We start from the raw sequence: 14682 nt of genomic DNA, 5'->3' as shown, positions 1-14682 counted from the left end.
AAATGTAAACATTTTAACAGTTATTTGATCACGTTAATAAGTCATTCTGTTGTATATGAGTTGCTAAGCAACTGTTCTTTAACATCGTATGTCTATTGATTGGACCTGCAATTATAGTAGAGGTGGACAGATTCAAGTAAAAACCTGGTAAATATTCTTGCTGACATGAAGCTGGCGATATGTGCTGGTAAATATCAATGGTCCCTCGAGTCTATACATTAATTAAACGTCATCAATTATAAAGAGTTTCAACATGATATATTGTCTCAATATAAATGGAGTAAGCATATATAACGAAGGTTTTATAACAGACAACCGTTTGTAAGGTCATATTATCTGTCATAAAAGTATAAATAACAAATTTATAATCTAACAAAACTGCTTTCTTGAAAATAATTATAAAATATGCGGCAGGGGCGAATATTGTATACATATACGCTAATAAAGGGAAGAATTTAAACAGCTAAAAGTACGAGGAACTCCTGACTGTATTTGTTAAGCTCGATTAAGAGTTATCACGCTTGTTTTATCTATAGAGATACCTTTTAATTTAAATGAATAAATTGTTAATCAAACGCTGCTGAAGACACTTTGTGGTTAAAATAATTTTTAAATTAAAGCTTTTTTATCGGAAGGAAAAGTAGGACAAAATACCATAAGCAACACAATTATTAACAAAAATCGGCGTTACAAAACGTGTGTAATTATAGATACCATATATTTATTTATACATATATAACTCACATAACACGTTTCACGATCTATTTTCAGACAAGGAAGCAAATGTTATCAACAATACTAAATCAATGTAACATTGTTGGAATTCTGAGCATTTTATATTCAAAAAGTAGATTGAATCGTCTTACGTAAATGACACGACAAAGAAATTTCAACTTATGATTTATAAAATAGACGCTGCTTATTTATACTGCCAATAACCATTGTTGTGCTGAGTTTTACAGAATTGTATTATTAAGAAGACATCAGAAACAATATCATTGAAATTCTCTTAAACCAAAGCAACAGTTTGACTAAAATGCTTCTACAAAGGATGATGCGTTATGGACTAGTCACAACACCAAGACGATATTTGCTATGCGTTTGCATTGTTTCTACAATCTTTGTTTTTGTTCTAACTAAATTATCTCTCGTTTATAACACAACACCTACAAAACACAATAGACATGACTCAAGCGAAAATCCTTCTATCTATCTGCAGTCACGACGATTTGATGTTATTGTCAAAATGGTTTATGCATATTTCTATGTTTATAAAAGTGAATTACCACAGCAAATACTGCAGGCGTATTTAGACCACTTACGGGTTTGGAATCATTTTAAGGAACATTGTAGTAACATAAAGAAGACATGGTTTGACGGTAAAATACCGTGCAAAAATAAACGAAACCAGTCAGATTTCATTTCATCATTTCATAAAACAATTGATGATATTAAAGAAAATGGATTTAACTCTAGTGTATCAAAAATTCCTCTAGATAACACCGGTTTCCTTATGAATGGTGCTCATAGAATATCGGCAGCCGTAGTTCTATCACAAAATGCCAGCTTTGAACACCATCAGTATAAACAGAATGCCTTTCATTGGGACTATACATTTTTCATAAGGAGGGGAATGTCACAAGAGAGACTAAATATTGTTGTTTTAGAATGGATGAAGATTCAGATGACTCTGCCGTATTTGAAAAGTTTTGTGTTTATTGTTTCTGTATTGTCCAATAATAACAATAAAGATAAAGCGATGCGAAAAATTGTAGAGAAACAATGCTCAAAAGATAATAGCATTTTATATGAAGTAGAAGTCAATTTTACAAGAAATGGAATGCAACAATTAGTAACCCACATGTATGGACATCAGCCACGAACTTATACAAAATTGAAAAAGATTATGTCGAGATTTAATTCAACATACATTGGAAAGTTCCTTTTTATCTTTACAAAAGGTATCAAACATCTTGATAAATGTAAAACACGAATTCGAAAACTATACAATGACACAGACCAGACATTTACAGTTCATATTCCAGAAACGATTGAAAGAAACTTGATATTAGCAGAAATGATTCTTAATTCAAATTCTATACAGTTTATGAATTATGCTAAAAACGCGTCAGAGTGTTACCGGATTGCAAATGAAATGGCAAGACGTTATATAAACAAACCAAAAGAAGCGTTACAAGGGATATTTATTGGAAGGGATGATGTCATGGTTGACTCTGGAGCAGTGCTTGCTATATATGGTATACGTAAACGAACAGACGTAAACCTATTATTTTTACATGAAATTATACAGGAATTAGCTCTACATGGTGAAAAGCGCAAAATAGATTTTCAAGTGCACGCTTTCAAAGAAAATTCACTATCAAAAGGGCGTGCTTTGGGAGAAGATCATTTCGGCTCAAATGTAACAGCTAATAAATGGGCCTTGTTTTACGATCCTCATAATTTTGGATATTGCTACGGTATAAAATTTGTTTCTTTGGAACAATTAATTTGGTACAAAAGAAACAGACATGATTTGGAAGACGTTCGGTTAATAAATAACTTTTATAAATCAATAGTTTAGATTATTATCCGCTATTTTTGTACTTTGTAATCAAATATTTTCTTCATTAAACCAACACATACTTGTTTATATTGTCTCTTATTTGTATGTCCTACAACGAAATGACAGATACACTATCTAACATAACTACACACAAGTTGTTTATCTCAATGACAATATGTGTAATATAATCATATGTAGATGATATCTGATTTCGGATTATACGATATTCGTATATGTATTTGTTTCCGTAATATGAACTATATCAAAGACTTATATAGGTGTGCAACTATATGAATTAATCTATAATAGGAGGAAGCCATGTAGTCCGTGCTTTATTTCTATTTGTTATTTATTACTTATTAATCATTACTTTATTTTTCATTATCCACATTCATGCACACGAGGGTGCTTTCAAGTCCGCAAAATTTAAAAGACGATTGCTTCTTAAATAATTTAATTTAATTTTACATATATGCTTTAAATGATAGTATTCTAATATCGTGTACGAATTAAAAGGTTTGGAATTGTTCTTAATGTCGAATTGAATTGTCGTTGTTAAATTGATTTTTTTAAACAATGAATATCTTTATTTGAATATTCTGGAAAAAATGAATGTGGTGTGGCCGTCTTTATTATCATATGATACAGTATCAAAACGAACGTACTACCCGCTACTCCACAGACAATAAACTAGCGTATAACGTAAAAATTGATGCGTGGATACGTTTTTCATTTTTTTTTATTATTCATTTATTTTATTTATTTATTTATTATATTTTATTTTATTTTATTTTATTCGTTCATCCATCCATCCATCCATCCATCTATTAATTAATCAATTAATTATAATTAATTAATTAATTAATTAATTAATGTATGTATGTATGTATGTATGTATGTATGTATGTATGTATTCATTCATTTTATTAATAATAATTTAAAGAAAAACAAGGTCACAGGTGCTAAAAATAGAAAAACCTTGTTAACACTCTAGCGGTCACATTTTTGCCTCAATCATCATCAAACTTGGTCAGGATCATTGTCTGGGTGATAGTTCGGATGAGTTCGAACATGGGTCATCTCGGATGAAGAACTAGGTCACAGAAGCTAAAAAATAGAAAAACCTTGTTAACACTCTAGCGGTCACATTTTTGTCTCAAGTGTCATCAATTAAACTCATGTCACTTTTTTTTTAATTGTAATCAATTTTCCCGCATGAGAGCCATATTCAAGTATAGTGTATGGCGATAGAGGTCTCAGCGATGAAACAAATGCCACCATATTTGATCTTGTACATGAATATATCTCTAGCACACAGCGGTTTTGTCTTGCCTAACTCCTTACATAATTCATAAACAATATAAATGGTGTACTTACGAACGTTTATCACGTGCTTTCATAATTCAACATTCTTTTAATTCATCCTTTACTATATTATCATGATTTATCATTTGTCTCTCATGTAACAATAATAATAAGATACTAGATACTACTTATATCCAGGATGTAAATACTCCTGATAACCACAAAAAAAATCAAATAATTTATATTGACATATAAGTAAAAAATTCCTTTTCTTATATAAAAATTATCACAGACATTTGCTGTGCAAAACTGACCTATCATCTCATTCAAAGACAATGGCCACTTCTCGTTCTCTGAGTTCTATAACTATCCTTCTATATATGCTTCTTCTTTACTATAATCATTGAGTGTTCATATTTGTTCAGACTTAAGATCGAGCTTTTTTTTCCTTCCGTACCCTCTTTATATATAATCGCACATTTGTTGTAATTCTCATTTTTTTTCGTCGTTTGTTGTATTTTCATTACTTATCTCACTCTTTCTAGGCGTAATTATAGAATTATTTCATGTTAGTAACTAGTATACTTACAAATACGTGTTGTAACATTATAATTTGCTTTATTTTTACAATTTACAGGAAAGAAAGCTACATAAGTCTTTGACTTCCTTTTCAATCCTGTTTATATAATGTTGTTGTATCATAATTGTATATGTTTGTATTATATGAAATAAATACAATTAATTAAACTTAGTCAGGATGCTTGTCTAGGTTATTGCTCGATGAGTTCAAACATGGGTCATCTCAGATGAAAAACTAGGTCACATGAGCTAAAAATAGAAAAATCTTGTTAACACTCTAGTGTCTACTACTGTTTTGATCCAAATACCCTGTAAATTGGTCCGAAAGTTTGTTTTTGATGATTTTTTAGGTCAAGTTCGAATATGGGTCACCTGGGGTCAAAAACTAGGACACACTGCACTAATATAAAAAAAACCTTGTTAACATTCTAGTGGTCACATTTTTGACTCAATTATCATCAAAGTTGGTCAGGATTCTTGTCTAGGTCATTGCTCGGATGAGTTCGAACATGGGTCATCTCGGATGAAAACACTAGGTCACCTGAGCTAAAAATAGAAAACTCTTATTAACACTCTAGATAGTGGCTACTGTTTAATCCATGGTCATCTCGCATGGGAAACCAGGTCACAGGAGCTAATAATAGAAAAACATTGTTAACACTTTAGTGGTTACTGTTTTGATCTAAGTATCCTGGAAATTGGTCTGAAGTTTGTTGTGATGATTTCTAGGTAAAGTTTGAATATTGGTCACCTGGGTAAAGAAACTAGGCCACACTGCTCAAATATGGATAATCCTTGTTAACACTCTAGTGGTCACATTTTGGACTCACCTGTCATGAAACTTGGTCAGAATGTTTGTCTAGGTAATTGTTCGGATGAGTTCGATTGGTCAAGTGAGCGATCTTTGAATATTGGTCACCTGGGTAAAAAACTAGGTCACACTGCTCAAATATGGATAATCCTTGTTAACACTCTAGTGGTCACATTTTTGACTCACCTGTCATGAAACTTGGTCAGAATGTTTGTCTAGGTAATTGTTCGGATGAGTTCGATTGGTCAAGTGAGCGATCTTTGAATATTGGTCACCTGGGTAAAGAAACTAGGTCACACTGCTCAAATATGGATAATCCTTGTTAACACTCTAGTGGTCACATTTTTGCTCACCTGTCATGAAACTTGGTCAGAATGTTTGTCTAGGTAATTGTTCGGATGAGTTCGATTGGTCAAGTGAGCGATCTAGGGCTATCATGGCCCTCTTGTTTTATGATATAATCACTGCTAGTTAGTGATAGTACAGAAGTTTAAATTCTTTACTTGAGATCATTTATATTGTACATTCAATCTATCAAGCCTGTAATGTTAATAATATAGAATTGTGGCCTTATTGTTATCTTTATTTTACATTGCACGTGTTTAATTCGCTCTTTTATCAATAATGCATTCCCTGTGTGGGACATTACTTTATCTCAGGTTTCATAATATAATGAACAGTTTATCTATGAAGTGTTTGTGAAGAGGAGTACAAACTTATGTAATCTAAATCATATACATGCAATGCATTGAACATTTTAAACATTTTGCATTGCTTTGAATAAAAATGGCAAGCAGGTAATTTTTTTTTTGTATACATCTTGAAACGGATTTTAAGTTTTAAACGTTTTTTAAAGTTCTATCATCAATTTTACTACTATTTGCGCAATAGTTTAAGGTGCTTTACCTTAGTTTATTCTATCAAAATTTTATACTTGCAGTAGTAATTTATTAAAAATGAAATTATATAATTGAACAAAGGAGTTTTGTCAGTGTATGTGATTTCGTCAAACCTTACATGAAATATATTTAACATGTTATAATATAACTAATGAACTTTCAGCGTTTGCTCCAAGCGATGTTCGAATAGAAATCATTATTGAATCTTATTAATTTAGCATTGTTTTCATATTTAGAGTCTAATTCATCTCTATCTAATTCATATCATACGTCAGCTAGCATCTTTTTAATTTTCTGAACAAAAAAACTTAAAAATTCTTTATTGTATCTGAAAGAACAAAGCACTTTGAAGAAAAATGTTCTGTCAAAATGTCAAAAATGTTTTGTGAATTAAAGGTCATCATCATACATTATTGAGTACAATACTTAAAGATCCTGTATGTAATAGTTACCGTACGAGGAATAGGTCATCAGCATAGTATTTACAGACCCGGGTGGCGATTTGGAGACCGAGAGAGCGTAGCAATCGAGGTTTTTAAAAGGCCACTGGGTCTGTAAATACTATGCAGACCTATTCCGAGTGCGGTAACTATCTTACCTACATGCTCTTTTGTTTTTCTATCCATACATCCGTTTTATAACTCAGTATTTATTAATATTTCTCATAAGAAACATATTATTTATGTACTTTATCATGTTTAACAAAGCATTCCAAAGCCATGCAAAGATACCATCCGTTACGCTCTTGTAATTTATTCTTTCACAAATAAGGTGTTCGTGTTTTTCGTGGGGTTTTATTATGTAAAATAAGGTCAGGTAATGTTCTGGTTGAGTTGACAGAATCATAGGAACTCGAGAACGGGACCGCAGATTGCGGCGTATTTTTTCAATCCTGTAACGGTTTTTAAAAACGTTTCTGCTACATCTAAATATCTTTTAGTATTATCCGAGTGTATGGACTCAAAAAATATATTATCAATTGAACCCAATCTGTCTCTTTTAAAACTGGTCAAATTTTACGGTATTATAAAAAAAGACAAGGAGTGACATCCGCCATTTGCCGCAACGTTTTCGGCATGAGTTTTTCCCCTTTGGCTACAATTGATTACTATTTTTTCAGAATTTTGTTCCCGTTATTTTTGTCAACTATCAGGTATCGTCCGGATATAATGTTAACAGTTTATTGTTTACACGTGTTGACATGTATTGGCAGCATTATCGCATAATATGAAAAGATATTCAAAGGTCGGACAAACTATATGTAAAGCCGGTAAGAATTCGGATTTATGCGCCGCAATATGCGGTCCTGTTCCAGAGTTCCTATGGACAGAATGTGTCGAGTATAGGAAAGGTATGTCATTATTTTGATATATCAATACATAACATATTAATAATATATACAAATATTGAGGAAGATAAAAAAAGTTTTCTAATCATAAAAACGGAACACTTTATCTTTATATGTAATAAATTTCATGGAAAATAGATGATCAGGCTATTTCTAATATAATTAAAATATACGATTTTTTTTCAAAGAAAGTAAAAGACAGGGTTCTATGAATTAATATTAGTAATATATGCAGATATACCATCATGTAAGTTGGGATTTTTGTTGTTGTTGTTATGATGGCTGATTTTAAATATTCTTAGAATTTTCGTTCATGTTTGGAAGAATTTTCTTTCGGTGTATTCTTAATTAGAAGCATCCGTTATTCATATGTTTGATAGCACGCGGTTTATAGATTGGAAGCGTAAGTCGTATTCTTGCAAAGAACAGGCGAGTACTGGTATACAGAATCCAAATTATAATTTAAAAAAATGAGATAAAAATGAGTGGAAAAAAACGGTCTTATACTTACGATGAACTATTCGCTCACTGAAAGTAATATTTTGGGAAAGAAAGATACAGAGGTTAACTTTGATTTGATATGCGCCAATAATTTAATCGTCGTATATATCCCATAATGTAGAATTGTTAAAATAATGCAGGAGTGTGCAAAATCAGATACAGTTGTGGACAAAAATGCCGAAAACTAGTATCTTATGAAGCTATATAGTTCAGCAAATGTGTTAGGTATACCAAAAAGCAAACTTTAAAGGAAGGCTAAATGTGTACTCATGTGTTGTACTCATTAATATCAGCGAAATACAAACTTCAACGCCAGAACAGTAGCCCGTTTATTTTCCTCACAAATAATCTAGAATACATGTTATGAGGGTCCTTACAGTCGTATGCGCTAATTTATTTCTATTTATTTGATGAAATGTACTTTTAAATATATATCGACCCTTTTTCCTATTCGAAAAGTGGTCATTACCCCTCCCCCTCCCCCCCCCCCCTTATAAGTTTGCACAATTCAGCTTTTTTCAAAATGTCTGTGTTTACGGTGAATATTGTGTAATGCACGAGTTTCCCGACTTCACATATTTTCTATTGAATAGAGAACAATAGAACAAAAACAGGAAAACAGGGCAGACCTGTAAAGCTGTCGGTAAGTTTTGTGATTGATATTGTTACTGTGTGTATACCACGTTTGCAAAAAATATATATGTATATAATTGTGCATAAAAACAATTTTCAAACATCCAAGAATATGTTAAATGTGTACTGCAAATATTTGTGCACATTATATTTAATCAATTAATTACATGCATTCATTTCTTATTGGAAAATTTGACTTCTAATTACCTCTATTTATTTACATGAACTGTTAAATTGGGTGATATCTTTATAAATAATGCTTACTGGAACTTACAATATTGACGAATCTTAATTTGAGCATCATATCAATGAAATAAAACCATGAAAAAGTGTGTTACACGATCTGTAATTCTATTAAACTCGTGCACAGCTGCAACACCTTTACCAGACTCATCCACCGCCTTGTCAAATATTGGTTAGACAACTGTGTTCGAGTCTTTGTACTCAATAATGTATAATAACTCATATCATTTGATTTATGAAAAAGCTTATCTTTATATGATGTTCGCCATCTCATGTTATTTTCCCTGCTACTGAATGGTAATACCATTCGATCGTGTTTAACATTGAATTTCGACTGGTGATTTCTCCTTTGTTTGAACCTAAAATCTCAATAACTGTTACAATAAGACTTAATTAAATGATAAATCATTAATTCTGAGATCAGATTTCATGAGCACTGCATGTCTACTTGGGTCAATATTGCATAAATGTCGCGATTTTGTGTTCTTAGTGTTTACTTTAAAATTCCAACTGTTACAATAATTGAGCAGATCATTAAGGAATGACTGTAGCGCTTCCGGCGAATATAAAAACTGTACGGCATCATTGACAAAATGATTATTGTTATAAATTAAACCTTTAGGGCTTCCGTATATCTTATCAGAGTTTCACACAGGGCATTCAATCATAAACATCCAATCAAGTGAATTGGTATTCAACAAAATACAAAGGCACATCTTCTACGGTTAAATGTTTCATGAGATTTGGTAAAAAAGCAAGAAATACCTAGAAGTACATTTGTTTATAAAATTCTCAAAATGAAGTTACAACTTGTGTTATCATGGGACGAGAGTAAGTAACATTTGAATGCCAAACATTAATTATAAATCAGCCGCGCCATGACATAACCAGCATAGTGCGTTTGCGACCAGCATGAATCCAGACCAGCCTGCGCATCCGCGCAGTCTGAGTTGAGAAACTGATAGCTAACAGCATGGGTCCTAATCAGACTGCGCGGATGCGCAGGCTGGTCTGGATCCATGCTGGTCGAAAACGCACTATGTTGGTTTTGTCATGGCGCGGCTCAATTATGTATGTTTGCTATTGTATAAGACGTTCATAACATGTTTTCTTTATTGTGTTAAAAAGTCAATTTAAGATTTGTCGACTTATTGTTATATAGTAATACACATTTTTTTATTTTTCAATTTTGTTGATTCACTAAATAAAAATTTCTAAAAAGCCAAGAAAATCCACTAAGAACAGACAACTCAGGCGTAGTCTGCACTATAACATCTCGTCAAAGGTTAAGATAGATCTCCTGTAACAAGTTTATACATACATATAGAACTATTTTGATAAGCATACTATTCTACCATTCTTAGACTTGTATAACTAGGCGCACTACATAAAAGCTATTTTCAGACCAAAATGTTAATAACGAACTTAAAAGCGGATTGTGGTAAAAAGATTCTATGTTCATTAAGATTATATTATACACTATTGATGAAGAAAGCTTGTAGCTTATTGAAACCAATCACGACTTTCTAGAAACAGAGTCGTGTCTGGAGTAAGGATTGAACCCAAGATCCCTGGGTTGAGAGACAGACACCGTAATCAGTATCCCACCGCTGCCCTTTATCACACACGCACACACACGCACCCACACACGCACACGCGCGCGCGCACACACACACACACACGCACGCACGCACGCAAAAACAAACTCTGCATATATTTGCTTTTTAGCATTACCAATTGCAGTTAGCCATGTGACTATTTTCCCGATTTAATACACATCCCCTGTTCGGTAAGAAAAAGCCATTTTTTCTAAATATATTCAATCTATATATGTAATTTATTTTGTTTTAATCATATTTACTTGCTCAGTCAATAACTCATTCAATATTCATATATAGTTTCTATATTTGTCATGTTTGTGTTGTAAACCGGTCAGTTACCGGAAGATAATTTAACACTATCGGTTCTGTTACATCACTTGTCTTTTCTTAATCTACATTTTTCTCCTGAAATAAAAGAATTTTTGTGGAATTAAATTCGTTTTTATTAAATAATATTCACATTTAAATGTTCTATTTCCTCGACTTCTGTCAGATCATTAACGTCTTAATTAGCTCTTTAATAACGGAAGTAGTAAAATATTGAACTACCAGTTATTATGAATGATATCTCGTTAATATATCGTAGGTCAGTATGAAAATTATCATGAAACATTAATTATTTACACCATTGCGAAACCAGTGTTTCATTACTCTAGATAATATCCAACATCTTAACTAATTATCAATAATTAATGAATGAGAAAGATAGGGTAATGAAATAAGTTCAACTTCAATACGGAATTCGTTCGTATGGCTATCCCAATTATTTAAATGACTTGCCGACAGTTCATGACAAATACGATGTACAGTCAATAGCGTTCATATACATTTTGTTGTATCTCTCATTATTGGAAGTCATATAGAACGCGTACATTGTAATCTTTTCAATCTTATTTTGCTATTGATTTATATACATTTTTTTGTACCTTAAAAAAGAAAAGATGTAACATCAAATGCATTATTACACATTTTTTGAATAAGTTATTTTGTGACATAAAAGAAAATTAAATCTACAATATTAAATTATTTTAAAGTAACAATATAATTACGTGGCAAATCAAACACACGGAAATACGATATAAAAAAGGAAATTTTACTTTATCCATTTACAGGCTGTCATTCAAAACCAAGAAATATTCAAGGAACTGTTGACGGTAACATGAAGTAAAAAGAATGACGCATTTAATGCTTTAACTTTTTGTGTTGATTGTGAACAATTCTAATGGATAATATTGCAAGGAGTTTCAAAATGAAAACAAGATTTGCTAGACTGATAAGGTTACTGTTCAGATTAGTGTGTGTAGGTTTGTTGCTCCTATGTGTGGTAAACCTGGTTACGTTTGTGCAAGACCGTTTCCGGTCACGATATAATGTACAGCTCCGGTCAAATATTTCCGGTCAAGGAAGACTTGTAAACAACCACAACATTCTACAAGAGCATCCCTACTCCAATAAACCGCTAGAGAAACCTAACATTCAACAATCAGAAAATCCTTCTTTGTATCTCCAGTCGGACAGATTTGATTTGATATTTAAAATGGTTTATGCGTATTTCTATGTGTTTAAGAAACATGTGCCACAAGCAATCGAATATGCGTACACAGAACATATTCGAGTATGGAATGATTTCAAAGAATACTGCTCGGATCAAAATAAATCTTGGTTTGATATGAAATTTTCGTGTAAAGACAAAATGAATAAATTCGACTTTATGTCGTCATTCCACAAGACCATAGATACAACTAAGGAAAAAGGATTTAATTCTAGTTTATCAAGAATACCCATAGACAAAAATGGCTTCCTTCTAAATGGTGCACATAGAATTGCAACCTCTATTATTTTGTCACAAAATGCAAGTTTTGAACATTTTGATTACTCACGACGATTCAAATGGGGATACGAGTTTTTTCAAAATTTGAAACTTTCTGAAACTCGTATTATGAACATGGCCATGCTGGAATGGATGAAAATCCAAATAAATCTACCAGAGTTGATGTCGCCTGTTTCTATTGTTTCTGTATTTTCGAATAATGAATTGAAAGATAAAGAAATGAGAAATATAGTAAGGGAAAAATGCTCCCGAGATAACGGCATTTTATATGAACAGAGAATTAACATTGGACAAAATGGCGCACGCGAATTATTCACACATATGTATGGACAACAACCGTGGCTGGACGTGAAAATTAAACAGATGCAATCGAAATTTACAAAATATTTCAGTGCCTTATTCCTCTTTGTTTATGCCAGGGACAGCAAGGATCTAGTTCAATGTAAAACTGAAATCAGAAATCTTTATAATGACAAAATATTTAAATCAACAGCTCATATACCGGATAACTTGGAAGAAAATTTAATTCTAGCAGAAATGATTCTAAATCCAAATTCGGTACAATTTATGAACGATGCAAAAGATGCGAGTGATTGTAAATTAATCGCAACAGAAATCGCTAGTCGAACCTCGCAAGTGTCAATCAAAACACTTCCTGGAATATATCTTGGCAGAGAAGACGTCATGGTGGACTCCGGAACAGTTCTTGGCTTTTTTGGACTCCGAAAACGGACAGATGTGGACCTTTTATTTTCAAATGAAATCGATATGTCCATTTTGGGAAATAAGAATGGAATGTCAATTCAAGTACATGCTTTCAAAAATAATTCAATATCTAATGAACGTCCTTGGGGTGAAGATCATTTTAAAGTCAGTGGAGTTAAAGACAAATGGGATTTATTTTATGATCCTGACAATTACGGTTATTGTTATGGTATAAAATTTGTGTCACTTAAACAGTTGATCCGGTATAAAACTGTGAGAAACGAGCCGAACAAGGATATGCGTGACGTTGAACTTATAAACAACTTTTTAAATACAACGAAGTCATAGCAATATTGCAATTTTGGTAATTATTTATGAAGTCATAAAAAAGAAATCAAAGCTTATTCTGGTATTGCAATAAATTATAAGAATCTTTTGAAATATTTATAAAAACCGTTTCTTGTGTCAAGGGGGTTGGGGGAATCCAGTATCTTTTATTTCAGTTGGACAACATTTGAAACGTTTTTCATCATTTAAAACTGAATAATACTGCTTATCTTGTATGCATTGTTAATGACTGTTAATGTGTGTACCATTAACATTTTAGCACATGTACGCTATATAATTGGTGAAATGAAGAACTAATTAGAAACACTTATCGTGCCATTATCAATATTTACAATGACTAAGGCAGCCAATTATAAATGTTGACACAGGCTATCAAATTACCAATACATGTTACACGTAATTTAATACAATAAGTAATATGTAATATTTTGTTTACGCACAGCTTGCGATAAAGTCACGTTATGAAAGTGACATCTTTTTATTCGTGCAACAACGCCATTCGTAACTTTAAGAGAGAAAGTAAATGCCTTACACAATATTTCATATTGTTTGATTTTAAAACACAGAAAACTAAATTATGCTTTTTATCACCGATGCGTGAAATGGCGTATGCGTCTTTAATAGTTGGCAAGGGTCGATACAAAAGCATATGCTCTCGTCTCTCTTCCTCAAAAGTACAACATTGGAAAAATAAGTGATGATGGTACTGGTCTCTATGGCTTTTTAAATGGTTTATTATCTTCAAGATGTATTTCATATATTAGCTTATATGTATGTCCAATATCACAAGGTCCAAAAGAGAACACATGTTTACATTTATATACTGTTTTTTTTTCACTATTAACCTTTTCTTCTGGAACGTTTGATAAATCAATCTTGAGTTCAGCTATGAGTCTTCTTCAAAATATTTCCTTTTTATTTCTCCAGGACTCCACAATCGTAAAACATTTTCCTCTTGAAGTTCCCAAAAGACTGATTTAGGTTTGATAGAAATGTATGTCAATAAAGTTCACTGGTATTCGTATATTTCTTTCTGGTTTATTGAGTTCAACAATCAGCAGACAGATGTTCAATCTACCTTTTATTGAATTGTAACTAATCTAAGAATTTTGTCAAAGGTAACTTCTTATTTCGGTTTAGGTTCTTATAAAACTTGTTAATTTCTTGTTTCTAAGTAAAAGTCTTGATAGTGTTATCCTGTCCTAATTAACGTTGTTTATCCAATAGCCATTCTGCTTTTGTTTTGAATTCTGGTTCTTCTCTTTTCAATTACATATCTTTTAACAATATACACCTTTCTTTTGTTCCAGAA

General features: G+C 32.0%; 1 protein-coding gene across 1 annotated transcript; it reads left to right on the top strand.

Moving 5' to 3' along the window:
- Window positions 1–5891: 5891 nt before the first annotated feature.
- LOC132743619 (uncharacterized) lies at window positions 5892–13657 on the top strand. Its single transcript, XM_060732159.1, has 2 exons — window positions 5892–6058; window positions 11599–13657. The coding sequence occupies exon 2, from the start codon at window positions 11709–11711 to the stop codon at window positions 13368–13370; it is 1662 nt and encodes a 553-aa protein (XP_060588142.1). The 5' UTR covers window positions 5892–6058; window positions 11599–11708; the 3' UTR covers window positions 13371–13657.
- Window positions 13658–14682: the final 1025 nt, after the last annotated feature.

This window comes from Ruditapes philippinarum, unplaced genomic scaffold, assembly GCF_026571515.1.
Source record: "Ruditapes philippinarum isolate M1 unplaced genomic scaffold, ASM2657151v2 ctg1172_1_1_1_1, whole genome shotgun sequence".
Classification (NCBI taxonomy): Eukaryota; Metazoa; Mollusca; class Bivalvia; order Venerida; family Veneridae; genus Ruditapes; species Ruditapes philippinarum.
This window is presented reverse-complemented; position numbering and strand designations above follow the sequence as displayed.